Source organism: Lepidochelys olivacea (assembly GCF_965140295.1).
Source record: "Lepidochelys olivacea isolate rLepOli2 genome assembly, chromosome: 5".
NCBI lineage: Eukaryota > Metazoa > Chordata > Testudines > Cheloniidae > Lepidochelys > Lepidochelys olivacea.
This window is the reverse complement of record NC_140415.1, coordinates 39,431,124-39,448,169: the sequence shown is the minus strand read 5'-3', so window position 1 is coordinate 39,448,169 and position 17,046 is coordinate 39,431,124. Positions and strand designations below refer to the sequence as shown.

General features: G+C 45.2%; 2 protein-coding genes across 7 annotated transcripts in view; one reads left to right on the top strand and one right to left on the bottom strand.

The window, feature by feature from the left end:
* Positions 1-15,082, bottom strand: part of LOC311521185 (THAP domain-containing protein 6-like) — a 37,487-nt gene extending 22,405 nt beyond the window's left edge. For 4 of the 5 annotated variants that reach the window (XM_084629361.1, XM_084629363.1, XM_084629364.1 and 1 more), the window contains exon 1: positions 14,944-15,082. The gene's annotated coding sequence lies outside the window, so the exon portion shown is untranslated. Of the gene's footprint in view, positions 1-10,278; positions 10,494-14,943 lie in introns of those variants that run through there. The other variant, XM_084629362.1, reaches the window with a different exon arrangement.
* SMIM15 (small integral membrane protein 15) lies at positions 14,969-16,589 on the top strand. Of its 2 annotated transcripts, none has more exons than XM_084629367.1 (2): positions 14,969-15,227; positions 15,975-16,589. In XM_084629367.1, the coding sequence occupies exon 2, from the start codon at positions 15,990-15,992 to the stop codon at positions 16,224-16,226; it is 237 nt and encodes a 78-aa protein (XP_084485493.1). In that variant the 5' UTR covers positions 14,969-15,227; positions 15,975-15,989; the 3' UTR covers positions 16,227-16,589. The 2 variants fall into 2 exon arrangements, with proteins under 2 accessions (XP_084485493.1, XP_084485492.1); XM_084629366.1 differs by having other exon boundaries at positions 15,031-15,168.
* Positions 16,590-17,046: the final 457 nt, after the last annotated feature.

Here is a 17,046-nt window from a genome sequence, read left to right as displayed (position 1 = left end):
AGATATCATTCATGGTCTCCTGGTTGAAATAGGGTGCTTTTCTTCAGGGGACATTCAGAGGAGCCCGTTCCTGCTGAGCTGTTTGCCTGCGGCTGAACAGAAATGTTCCCCGCTGTTAGCCACGGGGAGGGGGAAGGGTTGAGGGGGTAGCCACGTGGTGGGGGGAGGCAAAATGCGACCTTGTAATGATAGCACATGTGCTATGTATGTAATGTTAACAGCAAGGTTTACCCTGAAAGACTGTAGCCACTGTTTTATAAAATGTGTCTTTTTAAATACCGCTGTCCCTTTTTTTTTCCTCCACCAGCTGCATGTGTTTCAATGATCACAGGATCTTCTCCTTCCCAGAGGCTAGTGAAGATTAGAAAGAAAAAAAAACGCACTTGTGATGAAATGTTCTCTGAGCTCATGCTGTACTCCCACACTGACAGAGCACAGACGAATGCGTGGAAGCAAATAATGTCAGAGTGCAGGAAAGCACAAAATGACCGGGAGGAGAGGTGGCGGGCTGAAGAGAGTAAGTGGCGGGCTGAAGACAGGGCTGAAGCTCAAATGTGGCGGCAGCGTGATGAGAAGAGGCAGGATTCAATGCTGATGCTGCTGGAGGACCAAACCAGTATGCTCCAGTGTATGGTTGAGCTGCAGCCAAGGCAGCTGGAGCACAGACTGCCACTACAGCCCCTGTGTAACCAACCGCTCTCCTCCCCAAGTTCCATAGCCTCCACACCCAGAGGCCCAAGAACGCGGTGGGGGGGCCACCGGCCAACCAGCTACTCCACCACAGAGGATTGCCCAAAAAAAAGAAGGCTGGCATTCAATACATTTTAAAGTTGTAAACTTTTAAAGTGCTGTGTGGCATTTTCCTTCCCTCCTCTACCACCCCTCCTGGGCTACCTTGTTAGTCACCCCCCTATTTGTGTGATGAATGAATAAAGAATGCATGAATGTGAAGCAACAATGACTTTATTGCCTCTGCAAGCGGTGATTGACGGGAGGATGGGAGGGTGGTTAGCTTGCAGGGAAGTAGAGTGAACCAAGGGGTGGGGGGTTTCATCAAGGAGAAACAAACAGAACTTTCACACCGTAGCCTGGCCAGTCATGAAACTGGTTTTCAAAGCTTCTCTGATGTGTACCGCGCCCTCCTGTGCTCTTCTAACCGCCCTGGTGTCTGGCTGCGCATAACCAGGAGCCAGGCGATTTGCCTCAACCTCCCACCCCGCCATAAACGTCTCCTCCTTGCTCTCACAGATATTGTGGAGCACACAGCAAGCAGTAATAACAGTGGGAATATTGGTTTCGCTGAGATCTAAGTGAGTCAGTAAACTGCGCTAGCGCGCCTTTAAACATCCAAATACCAAAACATACCACCATTCTGCACTTGCTCAGCCTGTAGTTGAACAGCTCCTGACTACTGTCCAGGCTGCCTGTGCACGGCTTCATGAGCCATGGCATTAAGGGGTAGGCTGGGTCCCCAAGGATACATATAGGCATTTCAACAGCCCCAACAGTTATTTTCTGGTCTGGGAATAAAGTCCCTTCCTGCAGCTTTTGAAACAGACCAGAGTTCCTGAAGATGCGAGCGTCATGTACCTTTCCCGGCCATCCCACGTAGATTTGGTGAAACGTCCCTTGTGATCCACCAGAGCTTGCAGCACTATTGAAAAGTACCCCTTGTGGTTTATGTACCCGGCAGCTTGGTGCTCCGATGCCAAGATAGGGATATGGGTTCCGTCTATGGCCCCACCACAGTTAGGGAATCCCATTGCAGCAAAGCCATCCACTCTGACCTGCACATTTCCCAAGGTCACTACCCTTGATATCAGCAGATCTTTGATTGCGTGGGCTACTTGCTTCACAGCAGCCCCAACAGTAGATTTGCCCACTCCAAATTGATTCCCAACTGACCGGTAGCTGTCTGGCGTTGCAAGCTTCCACAGGGCTATTGCCACTCGCTTCTCAACTGTGAGGGCTGCTCTCATCTTGGTATTCATGCGCTTCAGGGCAGGGGAAAGCAAGTCACAAAGTTCCATGAAAGTGCCTTTACGCATGCGAAAGTTTCGCAGCCACTGGGAATCATGCCAGACCTGCAACACTATGTGGTCCCGCCAGTCTGTGCTTGTTTCCCGAGCCCAGAATCGGCGTTCCACAGCATGAACCTTCCCCATTAGCACCATGATGCATGCATTGGCAGGGCCCATGCTTTCACAGAAATCTGTGTCCATGTCCTGATCATTCATGTGACTGCGCTGACGTCGCCTCCTCGCCTGGTATCGCTCTGCCAGGTTCTGGTGCTGCATATACTGCTGGATAATGCGTGTGGTGTTTAATGTGCTCCTAATTGCCAAAGTGAGCTGAGCGGCCTCCATGCTTGCCTTGGTATGGCATCCGCACAGAAAAAAGGCGCAAAACGATTGTCTGCCGTTGCTCTGACTGAGGGAGGGGCGACTGATGACACGGCTTACAGGGTTGGCTTCAGAGAGCTAAAATCAACAAAGGGGGTGGCTTTACATCAAGGAGTATTTCAGGCAGGACTTCACAGAGGGTTCCAATAAGAAATGGTACACCTAAGTTATTGTTCTTATTGGAACAAGGAGGTTAGTCTGGCCTCTGATTGATACATGGCTAGATTTACCTCGCTGCACCTTCTCTGTGAGTGACTGCAGTGTGACCTAGAGGAATGAGTCCCCTAGACAGAGGAGGGGGGGAAGCAAATGAGTACAAAACAAATCTGGTGTATTTCTTGTTTTAATCCACTCCATCTATCTTTTACATCTTTGGCTGGCAGCAGACGGTGCAGAAGGACTGCATGCCATCCACATCTCATGGCTGCTCGGCAGAAGATGGTGCAATATGACTGCTATCCATCCTCATCTCTTGCCTGCCCGGCAGAAGATGGTACAGTATGACTGCTAGCAATCCGTATCCCCTGCCTGCTCACCATAAGACAGTTCAATAGGACTGACTGCAGGACTAAAGAGAATGACCTGGTCAAGTCACTCCAAATTTAGTCCCTGCGCCCGTGTCTGCCCAGGTGCTCCTGGCCGACGCGGCCAGGAGCACCTCGGACATGACGATGACGGCTACCAGTCATATTGCACCGTCTGCTGCCAGAAGGCAATGGGTTGCTGCTACTGTGTAGCAATGCAGTACTGCATCTGCCAGCACCCAGGAGACATACGGTGACGGTTACCTGAGTGGGCTCCATGCTTGCCGTGGTATGGCGTCTGCACAGGTAACTCAGGAAAAAAGGCGCAAAACGATTGTCTGCCCTTGCTTTCACAGAGGGAAGGAGGGAACGGGGGCCTGACGATATGTACCCAGAACCACCCGCGACAATGTTTTAGCCCCATCAGGCATTGGGATCTCAACCCAGAATTCCAACGGGCAGCGGAGACTGCGGGAACTGTGGGATAGCTACCCACAGTGCAACACTCCGGAAGTCGACGCTTGCCTCGGCACTGTGGAAGCACTCCGCCGAGTTAATGCACTTAGAGCATTTTCTGTGGGGACACACACTCGAATATATAAAACCGATTTTTAAAAAAACGACTTCTATACATTCGACCTTATTCCGTAGTGTAGACATACCCTTAGTCTGTATTGCAAAAAGAAAAGGAGCATAAGCTTTCGTGAAGTGAGCTGCAGCTCACGAAAGCTTATGCTCAAATAAATTTGTTAGTCTCTAAGGTGCCACAAGTACTCCTTTTCTTTTTGCAGTATAGCGGTTATCTATTTCCTAGGGCCATGGAAAGCACATTATAAGCTACAGCAGCCCGGAGGTCCCCTAATTCGTGCTCCCTCTCACTAGTTATGTCATGTCTAAATTCTAGTTTGATAACTCCTTGAGGCAGAGGCCAGCCTGACTAGATATTGGTTCTGCAAGGCAATTAGGATTTTTGGATGTAGCATTAAAAAAAAACAACAACCACCTCTCTAAAGACTTAAAGATACATGAATCTTTGACTCTTCTTTTAGTTTTTGTTTTCTAGTTCCTGCAATGGAGAGAAGTAAAGAAGCAGTTGGTGTTGTGTTTTTGTTTGTTTTTCTAAAAAGACCAACCAATTCAAATGCTTGCTTCATCTCAGAGATCTTAATTTTTAAATGATAAATTTATATCATCCTTTTCCTTGATGTCTTTTCTAAGGTTCTGATTCTACTGCCAGTGACGTTAATGGAACCTTCGCCGCCAACTTTAACAGCAGCAGAATTAGTTCAGGGGTCATGAAAATCTTTCATCTAACAAGGGGCAATGTAACAATGGGGCATTTTATGAGAACCAGAAGCTAAAGCTCATGGCTCTTTCCATGCTCTACTCCAGAATGGAGAGAGCGGAATTTCTTGTGATAATGTCTGACCAATTAAACAAACAAAACAAGCACATACTACTTAAACTTTGGGACTGGGTAAAAATGTACTTGTTTAGTTCAAAATGTTTTGCTGATGAAAAACGAACCCCCGCCTCTGCCTCTCCCTGCCTGGAAAGGCATTGTTACTAATGTGAAGGAATGTTTTTGAATCAGAAAGGAAAAAAAGCATGCAATGTGCCCTCTGCTTTTGGAACAGTTCCTTGATATTTCTGATGCACTGAAATCTTGCCTTGGAGAAAACAGATTGCTGTGATCTCCACAGGAACATGGGGACAAGGGCGCAAAATGCTCCCCCTTAAAAAAAATAAGTTTGGGGGGAGAAATAAAAATTCAGCAATAGAAAGAGGAAGAACTTTGTGGGGAAAGGGTGCAAAAGTAGCCGATTTATGCAGTACCTCTTTGTTACACAGCCCGAGACCGGCAACTCACGGACCCCATAACAGTGAATTGGGCTGAAAGGGTCATTTTTAATTGAAATGTTGAGGACAGGATTAGAAATCTAAATGACCTTGAAAAATTGATTTGAAATCAACAAGATGAAATTCGGTAAAAGCAAGTGCCAAGTACTATATCTAGGAAAGAAAACTTAAATGCACAAATAGAAAATGGGGAATAACTGGCTTGGTGGTATTACTGCTGAAAAGGATCTATGGTTATACTACATCAGAAATTGAATATGAGCCAACAATGTGATGCATATGAGAAAAAGACTAATATTGTGGGATGTATTAACAGGAGCATCATATGTAAGACACAGGAGGTAACTGTTCTGCTCTACTTGGTGCTGGTGAGGTCCCAGCTGAAGTACTGTGTCTAGTTGTTGGTGCCACACTTTAAGAAAGAAAAGGAGTACTTGTGGCACCTTAGAGACTAACCAATTTATTTGAGCATAAGTCTCTAAGGTGCCAAAAGTACTCCTTTTCTTTTTGCGAATACAGACTAACATGGCTGTTACTCTGAAACCTGACTTTAAGAAAGATGTGCATAAATTGGAGAGGATCCAGAGGAGAGCAACAAAAATAATAAAAGGTTTAAAAACCTGATCTATGAGTAAAGGTTACAAAAACTGGGCATATTTAACCTTCAGAAAACAAGACTGAAGGGGGATCTGATAACAGTCTTCAAATATGTGAGGGCTGTCATTGAGGATGGTGATCAATTGTTCTCTGTGTCCACTGAAGGTAGGACAAGAAGTAATGAGCTTAATCTGCAGCAAGGGAGACTTAGGTTAGACATTAGGGAAAATATTTCTAATGATCAGAATAGTTAAGCACTGGAACAGGCTTCCAAGGGAGGTTGCCGAATCCCCGTCATTGGAGGCTTTAGAGAAGTGGCTAGACAAATACCTGTCAGGGATAGTCTAGGTATACTAGTGCAGGGGAGTGGCATAGATGACTTCTCAAGGTCCTTTCCAGCCCTACATTTCTATGACTCTATGAAAAGTTCAATGCCCATCCCACATAAAGGCTGAGCTGCTGTTATGACACACCTTGATGGAAACAACACACACTAGCGTAGCTGAGTTAATGTGAATCAGGATAAGTATTATATAGTAGGAAAACAACAGAGCCAAGGTGCAAGCAGGTAAAGCAAATGGAACAAAGGCTCCAGCAGGCCGTGACAGCACCATCCTGGCCACACTTATAATCATATGTACATTTTCATTCATCCAGATAAGATGAACAAATTTATACATTTATAACTGGGAAACAAAGAAAAGAAAAACACTTTGCAAAGATGAGTATTACCCAAGGATAAATGTTATCCTCATTTACAGATGAGGAGATTGAGGTGATTTTCCTAGAGACATGCTGTGTGTTAGTGGCCCACCTGGAAAAATAATCTCCGTGTCTCCTGACTTCCGGACACTTATTCTAACTACTAGAAAAAGCTTTAGCAGTGCTGAGGTTCTTTTTTCAGCATTTTTTAAAAAAACAAACAAACCAATAAACAGCCATTTCAGTCATTACCATACCAGGGTGGATTTGAACTAGTGACCGAGGTAGGAGATGGATGGGTTCATATCCAATTATCAATCTCACAAGCAATCCAAAAGGAGTACTTGTGGCACCTTAGAGACTAACCAATTTATTTGAGCATAAGCTTTTGTGAGCTACAGCTCAATTCCTCAGATGTGAGCTGTAGCTCACGAAAGCTTATGTTCAAATAAATCTGTTAGTCTCTAAGGTGCCACAAGTACTCTTTTTCTTTTTGCGAATACAGACTAACATGGCTGCTACTCTGAAACCTGTCAAGCAATCCAGTTTCCCTTACTGTCTTTATGGGCAATTGACTTCCTGTTTTGAACTCTAAAATTGATTACTCAGAAAAAGGAAGTTACAAGTTGTGATATAACTAGAAGCAGATTAAGGCTAAATATGGTTCATGTCTGATCAAAAACACAGGGTACCAAAACATTTTAAGGAGAAGAAAAACAATGCTACTATAAAAATAATTGTGGGTCACTTTTAAAGGATGAAGGTACTTTAATCTGACGCTGGTCATGCATACTTTTTTTGTCCCATCAACATTTTAAAAGCCAGATACAAAACCCACTATTATGAAAACAAATTGAAAAATTTAATAGTCTTATTATTTTTTGCCTTCCAGTAGTACCCAGAATGTGCTAGACATCATCCACATACAGTCCCTTCCCTAAACAACTTAGTCTAAGAAGAGTTTACACAGATGATGTGGAAATGGATTGAGCACACCAGTGGAATTACTCATGATTTCTTCTGAGATGCTCAGGTCCAGCTGTACGAACGATAGCAATAGTACAAATGGAAGAGGCTCTTCATAGAATCATAGAATATCAGGGTTGGAAGGGACCCCAGAAGGTCATCTAGTCCAACCCCCTGCTCAAAGCAGGACCAATTCCCAGTTAAATCATCCCAGCCAGGGCTTTGTCAAGCCTGACCTTAAAAACCTCTAAGGAAGGAGATTCTACCACCTCCCTAGGTAACGCATTCCAGTGTTTCACCACCCTCTTAGTGAAAAAGTTTTTCCTAATATCCAATCTAAACCTCCCCCACTGCAACTTGAGACCATTACTCCTCGTTCTGTCATCTGCTACCATTGAGAACAGTCTAGAGCCATCCTCTTTGGAACCCCCTTTCAGGTAGTTGAAAGCAGCTATCAAATCCCCCCTCATTCTTCTCTTCATGCAACCTAGGGCAGTGATTCTCAACCAGGGGTCTGGGGCCTCCTGGGGGGCCGTGAGCAAGTTTCAGGGGGTCAACCAAGCATGGCTGGCATTAGACTCATTAGGGCCCAGAGCAGAAAGCCAAAGCCCCACCACACAGGACTGCAGCCCAAGGCGCCAAGCCCCATCACCCAGGGCTGAAGCCTGAGCAACTTAGCTTTGCAGTGACCCTGTGGTGTGTGGCCCTGGGGCAATTGCCTTGCTTGCTACCCCTTGATGCCGGCCCTGGCTTTTATATGCAGAAAACCAGTTGTAATGACACAGGTGGGCCGTGGAGTTTTTATAGCATGTTGCAGGGGCCTCCGAAATAAAAAGGTTGAGAACCCCTGGCCTAGGAAATAAAGATGTACTGCTAGTCCACTTCAGCATAACACAACGAAGTTTTCAAATAAAGATTTGTAGCACACAAAGAGGCTGTAATCCCCAATGGTACAATGGAGTTTTGTTGGCTCAAGTACAGCTATAAGAAACAGAAAGCCTACTGGTCTGCATACACTACAGATGTGTCATGCGTGGGCAAGACAGTGCTGATAAAGCATCCACAGTTTAGAAGTTTTACAAGCTGGGGTGGGGGTGGGGGGGAGACACTAGATAAACTTAATTTCTACAGTTCTTCAAAAAAATATTCACCAATATGCAATGTAAGGGAGTTTCATACACATCATCCAGAAACAAGAGTGATATTACTCAGCAGGTGGAATATACAAGGTCAAGAAAATTATGAAATTAAATAATACATGAACTTTGTAGAAACCATTCTGTGTGTGGGACTATCAACTTACATTTTTATGTACACAATGGGACATATTAATGGAGTTACACCAGGGTTGTATCATGCTACTTTGTGGAGCAAATTCAAAGTCGACTAGAGAGGCATGTAAATTATGATCACAACATTTAGCACTGGTTTTCTACATGATTCTACACCAATAACATGTCACCACATCATAGCAAAATGAACAAATTTATTGAAAGCATATATTAAACATATACACTCAAAATTTCATCCTCATTAATGATTCCTAACATGAGACTGCTTTGCTTTCATGCAAGTGACTCCTCCATTTTCCATGTCACTATTATAATCTCGGCACTGCTGTGCCTTCCTCTGCATTATCAATCATTTCTATTAAGGTTGGAGTTTTTGGCATCTTGTAGCTCTCATTTCACAACTTTGTCAACCCATTCTTTTTGTAGTTTGACAATGGACAAGATTGCTAGACCTCTTCAGTATCAGTTCACTCAAGATTCCATCCTAACAAAACTTACAATGCTGCTCAAGTATGTTAAAGATTTTTTTTAAATGGTGGCAATTTAATGTTATTGAAGTTAATTGGTTTATAAAATATTGCTGAGTGGTATTTTGATACTGTTTCATTAGCTGTTACCACTGAGTGCTGGTGATCGCTGAAAAACCAAATATTTTCCTTTCCCAAAAATACTAAGTGTGAAATCTTGGCCCTGTAGGGCTGCTGGCCTGTTTCTCCAGCTCAGTAAGGACTGATGCCATGTCCAACACATGATCAGGTCCTCTTTTTGAGGCCTTTATTTATTCTTCAAATACAAAACTCACAAAGTAAAACCAAACAAAACTCTTCCCCAGTCCTCCTACAGGAGCCTATCACAGGAACCAGCTGATACCATTCTCAACTGAGCTCTTTCCATCCTTATAGGAATCGCCCTGGCCCCTTCCCAGCTGGGTCTGATAATCCTCGCCAAATTGTTGCCAATTGTCGCCAAATCCTCCCCAAACATTTTAAAGGGGCTCTGCCTCAGAACAGGGCTGGCTGTCCCAGGGCCCTAGTAATTCCTTAAAGGAGCAGACCACCCTGCTCCAGGCCCAATTGAAGTCAATGGCTGTTTTAAGTCCCATTGATTTAAAAAGAGCCAGGATTTCATCCCAACTGTGACCTAGATGTGTGGGTTGTAGAGATTTAAGACCCTAAAGTTATTGCATACTGCTTTGATACACAAAAAGTCTTACAGCTTGTTTCACAACTCTTGCCAGAGTCCCTAACACTTGTCTCTAACAGCATCGCTCTCTATGCATGGCAATCTGTAGGTAAAACCATTACAATGCTTAGTACATATCAAAGACCATTCTTTATGGGGACACAAGATTTCATCAAGGTGTCCCTCATTGTTCCATCCTAGGCTCCTCCATTCTCTCATAACTCATTTAAAAAATATGAACAATGACTCAGTCAGTGCCCTGTAAAGGAATTCTAGACAGGGATGTCAGAAAAAGGGCAGCGGCACATTGAAAGAGTTTTGTAAAGCAATTCCCAATTTACCAGTCTGACTGAACACAAAAGTATGCTTATGGTTCAAGTCTGAAATGATTTATTATGGTGTGTAGTGTGGCTTTATCCTGTTTTATCTGATCTGATGCTGGACTTTGCAGAATCTAGCCTACTTATCTGGGTACTTACAATGGTATCCATCATGATTGCAACTGAGCATCTCCCAGTAGTAAAAAATAATATCAACAATGATCCCCCTCTCTCTTCCTTTTCTGACAGAAAGAGCAGAGGCAGTAGAAGCTTGCTCTGAATGGGAGGGCAAAGGTCCTCTGCATGGGCAGTAGAACAAGGGGAGTGGGGGCAGCAGGGGAAGGTCAGGTGTCAGAGATAGGAAGGGGAGTCAAGGTGGGTGCTCTGTATGGGGAGTTGGGGTGCCAGGGAGAAGAGGTGGAGCAGTTCCTACCCGCTCCTTGGCCTGATTCCAGGTGCCATGGCAGCTGTACCAGCCCCTCTGGGTCTCATTCTCTCTTCTGCCTGCCCCTGCAAATGTCTGCAGTTTTCAGGGAATGGTGCACACTGGTGAAAACACAGATCAGCTCCCACAATATTTACATTGCAGAGGTGCAAGCCCACACTGCACTGTGATTCCACCACCTCCAAGAGACAGACATTCTTCTATTTGCTGTAATGATTTAAAAAGAAGAGCATGACTATTGATATGAATAAGGGTAGTTCTTTGGGAGAGCTTGGGCCTAGAAGTGGGTTTTGCATTTAGCTCTGAATGTGGTGAGCCTAAGTGGCCTCCATTCTGTACAAAGTTGTGATGTTCACTGGGCTAGTGCTTGTTTTGCAGTGTACTTTAATTTGACAGTGTAGCATCACTAAAATGGAGAAAAATAAATGAACTGAACAAAAACCAGAAAAGGGTCATAGATATTCAATCTGCCAGATTACCTGGGGTATCCAAAATGCCTGACTTGCCTGCATGATTATGCAGTACTCTTAGGCTACGACTTCCTTTAATTTATCTCCAATAAGTGCATCCAGGAATGTCACCAAAGGAGATAGTGTTATGTTGCTTTCCAGGAAATATGATGATAAACATATCATTTAGCCACTGGATGGCCTGTTCATTTTAAGTTTCAGAGTAACAGCCGTGTTAGTCTGTATTCGCAAAAAGAAAAGGAGTACTTGTGGCACCTTAGAGACTAACCAATTTATTAGAGCATAAGCTTTCGTGAGCTACAGCTCACTTCATCAGATGCATATCGTGGAAACTGCAGCAGACTTTATATATACACAGAGAATATGAAACAATACCTCCTCCCACCCCACTGTCCTGCTGGTAATAGCTTATCTAAAGTGATCATCAGGTGGGCCATTTCCAGCACAAATCCAGGTTTTCTCACCCTCCACCCCCCCACACAAATTCACTCTCCTAAGTGACAACTCTTTACACAATGTGCATGACAATCAAGTTGGGCTATTTCCTGCACAAATCCAGGTTTTCTCACATCCCCCCCACCCCCATACACACACAAACTCACTCTCCTGCTGGTAATAGCTCATCCAAACTGACCACTCTTCAAGTTTAAATCCAAGTTAAACCAGAACATCTGGGGGTGGGGGGGGGGTAGGAAAAAACAAGAGGAAACAGGCTACCTTGCATAATGACTTAGCCACTCCCAGTCTCTATTTAAGCCTAAATTAATAGTATCCAATTTGCAAATGAATTCCAATTCAGCAGTTTCTTGCTGGAGTCTGGATTTGAAGTTTTTTTGTTTTAAGATAGCGACCTTCATGTCTGTGATTGTGTGACCAGAGAGATTGAAGTGTTCTCCGACTGGTTTATGAATGTTATAATTCTTGACATCTGATTTGTGTCCATTTATTCTTTTACGTAGAGACTGTCCAGTTTGACCAATGTACATGGCAGAGGGGCATTGCTGGCACATGATGGCATATATCACATTGGTGGATGTGCAGGTGAACGAGCCTCTGATAGTGTGGCTGATGTTATTAGGCCCTGTGATGGTGTCCCCTGAATAGATATGTGGGCACAATTGGCAACGGGCTTTGTTGCAAGGATAAGTTCCTGGGTTAGTAGTTCTGTTGTGTGGTATGTGATTGTTGGTGAGTATTTGCTTCAGGTTTCGGGGCTGTCTGTAGGCAAGGACTGGCCTGTCTCCCAAGATTTGTGAGAGTGTTGGGTCATCCTTTAGGATAGGTTGTAGATCCTTAATAATGCGTTGGAGGGGTTTTAGTTGGGGGCTGAAGGTGACGGCTAGTGGCGTTCTGTTATTTTCTTTGTTAGGCCTGTCCTGTAGTAGGTAACTTCTGGGAACTCTTCGGGCTCTATCAATCTGTTTCTTTACTTCTGCAGGTGGGTACTGTAGTTGTAAGAAAGCTTGACAGAGATCTTGTAGGTGTTTGTCTCTGTCTGAGGGGTTGGAGCAAATGCGGTTGTATCGCAGAGATTGGCTGTAGACGATGGATCGTGTGGTGTGGTCAGGGTGAAAGCTGGAGGCATGCAGGTAGGAATAGCGGTCAGTAGGTTTCCGGTATAGGGTGGTGTTTATGTGATATCTTAAAACAAAAAAACTTCAAATCCAGACTCCAGCGAGAAACTGCTGAATTGGAATTCATTTGCAAATTGGATACTATTAATTTAGGCTTAAATAGAGACTGGGAGTGGCTAAGTCATTATACAAGGTAGCCTGTTTCCTCTTGTTTTTTCCTACCCCCCCCCCCAGATGTTCTGGTTTAACTTGGATTTAAACTTGAAGAGTGGTCAGTTTGGATGAGCTATTACCAGCAGGAGAGTGAGTTTGTGTGTGTATGGGGGTGGGGGGATGTGAGAAAACCTGGATTTGTGCAGGAAATAGCCCAACTTGATTGTCATGCACATTGTGTAAAGAGTTGTCACTTAGGAGAGTGAATTTGTGTGGGGGGGTGGAGGGTGAGAAAACCTGGATTTGTGCTGGAAATGGCCCAACTTGATGATCACTTTAGATAAGCTATTACCAGCAGGACAGTGGGGTGGGAGGAGGTATTGTTTCATATTCTCTGTGTATATATAAAGTCTGCTGCAGTTTCCACGATATGCATCTGATGAAGTGAGCTGTAGCTCACGAAAGCTCATGCTCTAATAAATTGGTTAGTCTCTAAGGTGCCACAAGTACTCCTTTTCTTTTTGTTCATTTTAAGGTATCCCAAGTTTCTAAAACCAGGTAGTTCCCCTGCTATATGAACTATTAACTTAGATAACACAGTTTGTAAAGCCATCTAACAATAATGCTAATACAATATCTTAGAAATAATAACCACATCATTGATTTAGATGAGCTCTGCATTTTCCTGACATTTGTAGAAGAAGTTATTATACAAAGAGACAGAAAAGTTAAGAGATTCCAGTGCTTGTATAAGGGCTTGGCAATACAGTACAGGAAGTGAGACTGTGCTTTTCAGTGCATATTATAGGCATAGCCTGGACAGTACAGCCTTAGAAAATTTTAAATTTGTATTAAGAATGCATAAATTATCCTATGATAAGGATCTGCATGTAGCAAAAATGTATGTATAACACATACCCAATGGAAAGAATTTTAGATCAGATTTCTTGCCAATTATTATGTCCTTTGGTAAAGCACAGTCACTACTTGTTACTCATGTGGTGCCCTTTAAGTAATACAAATATATATGAGAAACAAGCATACAAAAGCTGGGAATGGAAATTACTGAACAGCTCAACCTAGTTCAAGTAACTGCAAGATCTCTGAATCCACCACGCTAAAGCCCCAATCCTGCAAACACTAAAGCATGTCCTTTACTACCATGAACAGCCCCATGGCAATCAATGGGATTACTCACAGTGGTAAAATTAAGCATGTGTAACTGTATGCAAGAGTGGGGCCTAACATGTTGTTCTATCTACCCATACTGTAGGCTTTTACTATATCAAAAATTTTCCAGGCAAATGTACTTTACCTTCCCCACTTGTTGAATTTTTGCATCCATTTTACATGCATTTAACAATGCACTATTAGTTTTAGGATTCTGAACCACATCAAGACAAGGAAGTTCAACTAATTTAACTTGCAAAAAGAAAAGGAGTACTTGTGGCACCTTAGAGACTAATCAATTTATTTGAGCATGAGCTTTTGTGAGCTACATCCGATGAAGTGAGCTGTAGCTCACGAAAGCTTATGCTCAAATAAATTGGTTAGTCTCTAAGGTGCCATAAATGCTCCTTTTCTTTTTGCGAATACAGACTAACAGGGCTGCTTCTCTGAAACCTAATTTAACTTGGAGGTCCAGTAGTTGGCCTGTTGTGTTGTTGGGGTTTTTTTTAATGGAGACAGAAACCTCTTGGATTTATGGTAACATGTGTATATATAGATTTAAAACATTTCCAAAACCAGACTTTACTACATGTACTCCTTCCCCAGGGGAGAAGATGAGAGAACAAACACATCACAGATTCGTCACGTGGCTTAATGAGCTATGGGAAGGCTACAATGATGAGCTTGGTCTAAACGCGACCTAGAGCCGAATACCAGCAGTTGTTCAATTACAAACAAGATATTTGCACACACCCCCCTCTAAAATGAGCAGACAGGTCCCACCACACTGCACGTCGGTATATAAAATGAGGGGATCAGGGCGCTTTGGGAGAACAAATTTATTTCCTTTCCTGCTCGAAGTCGGGGCGGGGGGGTGAGCTGCCCACGGCACGGGACGCCGACTTTGGGGTGTTGACGATGGACCCGTCCGTCTCCCAGGGTTACACCACCGCCGCCTACGACACCGGGGCGTTTATCACTGACGGGCTCAGTTTCAAGGAGCACCAGGAACATCGGCCCGAGGGAGCAGCGTAGACTCTGCTTTTCCAAGGGGCTTCTGCAGCCCCCTCCCCGCTCATTATCTGCCAGACTATGCTACGGGGGGGTGGGGGAAAGGGGGGGACTCTGTCCCCCTGAGGGAGCCTTGTCTCCCCTCCCCCCTCAGGGGGTCTCTGCATTCCCTCCCATCGGTCCGCAGCCAGCTCCCCGCCGGCACGAACTGAGGGACGGACTGCTCCAGCCCGCTCCCGCGCGGGCGGGCGGCCAGGCGCACGCGGTTTACCTACCGCCTGCCCCGGAAGTGCCCCGCGCCGTCCGGACGCGCTGCGCTGCCCCCCCAGAGCAACGGCGGAGGCAGAGACATCGCCACCGCCGGCCGCAATCACGTGACTGGAGGCCCCGAGAGCAGCGGCTGAAGGGACGCGCTAGCCGGTGCCAGAGAGTGACTCTATGGCCACGGAGGCGTAACGGCGGGGGCTGCGCGGTCTCCTTTTCCTGTTTCCGGTTGGCCAGTGAGTCTCCTGTCCTCGCGGCTTCTGGTCGTGGAGCCGCCGTGGCACCGCCAGGAGGGGTCAGTTCTTCCCTGGGGCTTGGGCTGGCTCTAGGGCGAGGGCTCCCAGAGAGCCTCCGCCTGGGCCCCGCGATCCCGCGCAGGAGCCCGCCGCGGGGCAGCGACTCATTCGGCCCCGCCCCTCGGGTGCCGCTGCCGCGCTGGGGCCGGGGAAGGGAGCGTGACCCGGCCGCGAGCCGTCGGATAAGGGTGGGGCTGGGACGACCCTGTGGGCTCCTCGGCCCGCTGCGGGGGTCGCCCCCGCCGCCGCCGGCTCGGGAAGTGAAGTGAGCCGCTCGCTCCCGGCCGGGCCCCGCTCCAGGTGCGGGGAGCTGGAGCGGCCGCGCTGCCCCCGCGCCGCGCCGCGCTCCCTCCTGTGTGGCCCGCAGGTGCGCTAGGGCCGCGGGGTTTTTAACTCGGGGGTGCGGAGAAACCGTAACCATCGGGGGTCCCGCCAGCTCCGGGGGGTGGAACAAGAGTTTGAAAGAAAACGAGTTTGGCGGCATAAACAACCCACCGGTTTACTCGTCTGACTAGGAAAGTTCAGAAAGTACAGGCGAGACGGGGGTGGAAAGTACGTGTTGGAGAACGATCGTAACAGCTGACTGAAATAGCGGCTTCGCTCCCTCTATCTACAGAAACGTGAAGCACTCTGATTAACTAGGTAGCGGGGGCAGATATTGCTACTGCACTGCATAGGCACGGTAACTTTTGCAGTACTTTTATGACTATGTAATGAAAAGATTTTATCATTCAATTTTTATGTAGGATTCCCCCAATTGGATGCTAGAAAAGATGTTTGATATCAAAGCCTGGGCTGAATATATTGTGGAATGGGCTGCAAAGGATCCATATGGCTTTCTTACCACTGTGATCTTGGCCCTTACACCATTGTTCCTAGCAAGTGCAGTGCTATCATGGAAACTGGCAAAAATGATTGAGGCCAGGGAGCGGGAGCAAAAGAAGAAACAGAAACGCCAGGAAAATATTGCAAAGGCCAAACGAACAAAGAGGGATTAAGTGAGACAAAATGCCTTCCTTGTGCAAAAAATGTGCTTTTTCGTTGATGCATTCTTGTGCACTTGTATCTTTGTGTGTTGTTGTCTTCCTCCAACAGTCTTCTTGAACTACAACAATTCAACCCCTGAAATTATTCATGTTCTGCTTACACAATTTGTGTTGCTGTCTCTGTCTAATCTACAGTGGCATTTGATGTGTATAATTCAACCAGATACCACTTTCCAATGAGTTTACTTTTGTATGTTTACATGCCATACATTAAAATTAATGCACTTGGGGGGTGGGGTTTGGTTTTTTAAATTGGAACTGCTTTAGCAGTTGTTCAAACATGTCAATATTAAATTATGGAAGAAAAAATTAAAATGTCTGACTTTCTAAAAATGTTGCAGTCATTGGTTTTCTAGACACTTAGGAACTTTGTTTTAATACAGCCCTTTTTCTACTGTTAGTTTGTCTTCATTATAGTACTTTTTTTTTTAACCTGGTTTCAACTTGGTCCTGGAATAGCAGTCCTTGTTTCTGCAGCAGTTGTCAGCTTTGTATTCTCAGGAGTTTCTTACTATATGAACAGTGTTAGCATTTCACATTCACTTGACTAAATTCTTCATGAGTGGCTCTCAAAATCTGCTTCCTGGACGGTCAGTAGTCCACTGAGCCTTTTTTGGATAGTTCACAGAAGGAAAGTTTTTACAACAAAGCAGTAGGCAAATGACTTCATTTTCACAATATCCCAATGTGAACAGCTCTTGCCTACAATGTGCTTCACAAAATGAATGTGGAGCTCCATTTGGCAAACTAAATACCATTCTAGGTTTAGGTA

What these genes read in the sequence shown, in the direction of transcription:
- SMIM15 (XM_084629367.1), top strand. Translation starts at nt 15,990, where the DNA reads ATGCTAGAAAAGATGTTTGATATCAAAGCCTGGGCTGAATATATTGTG.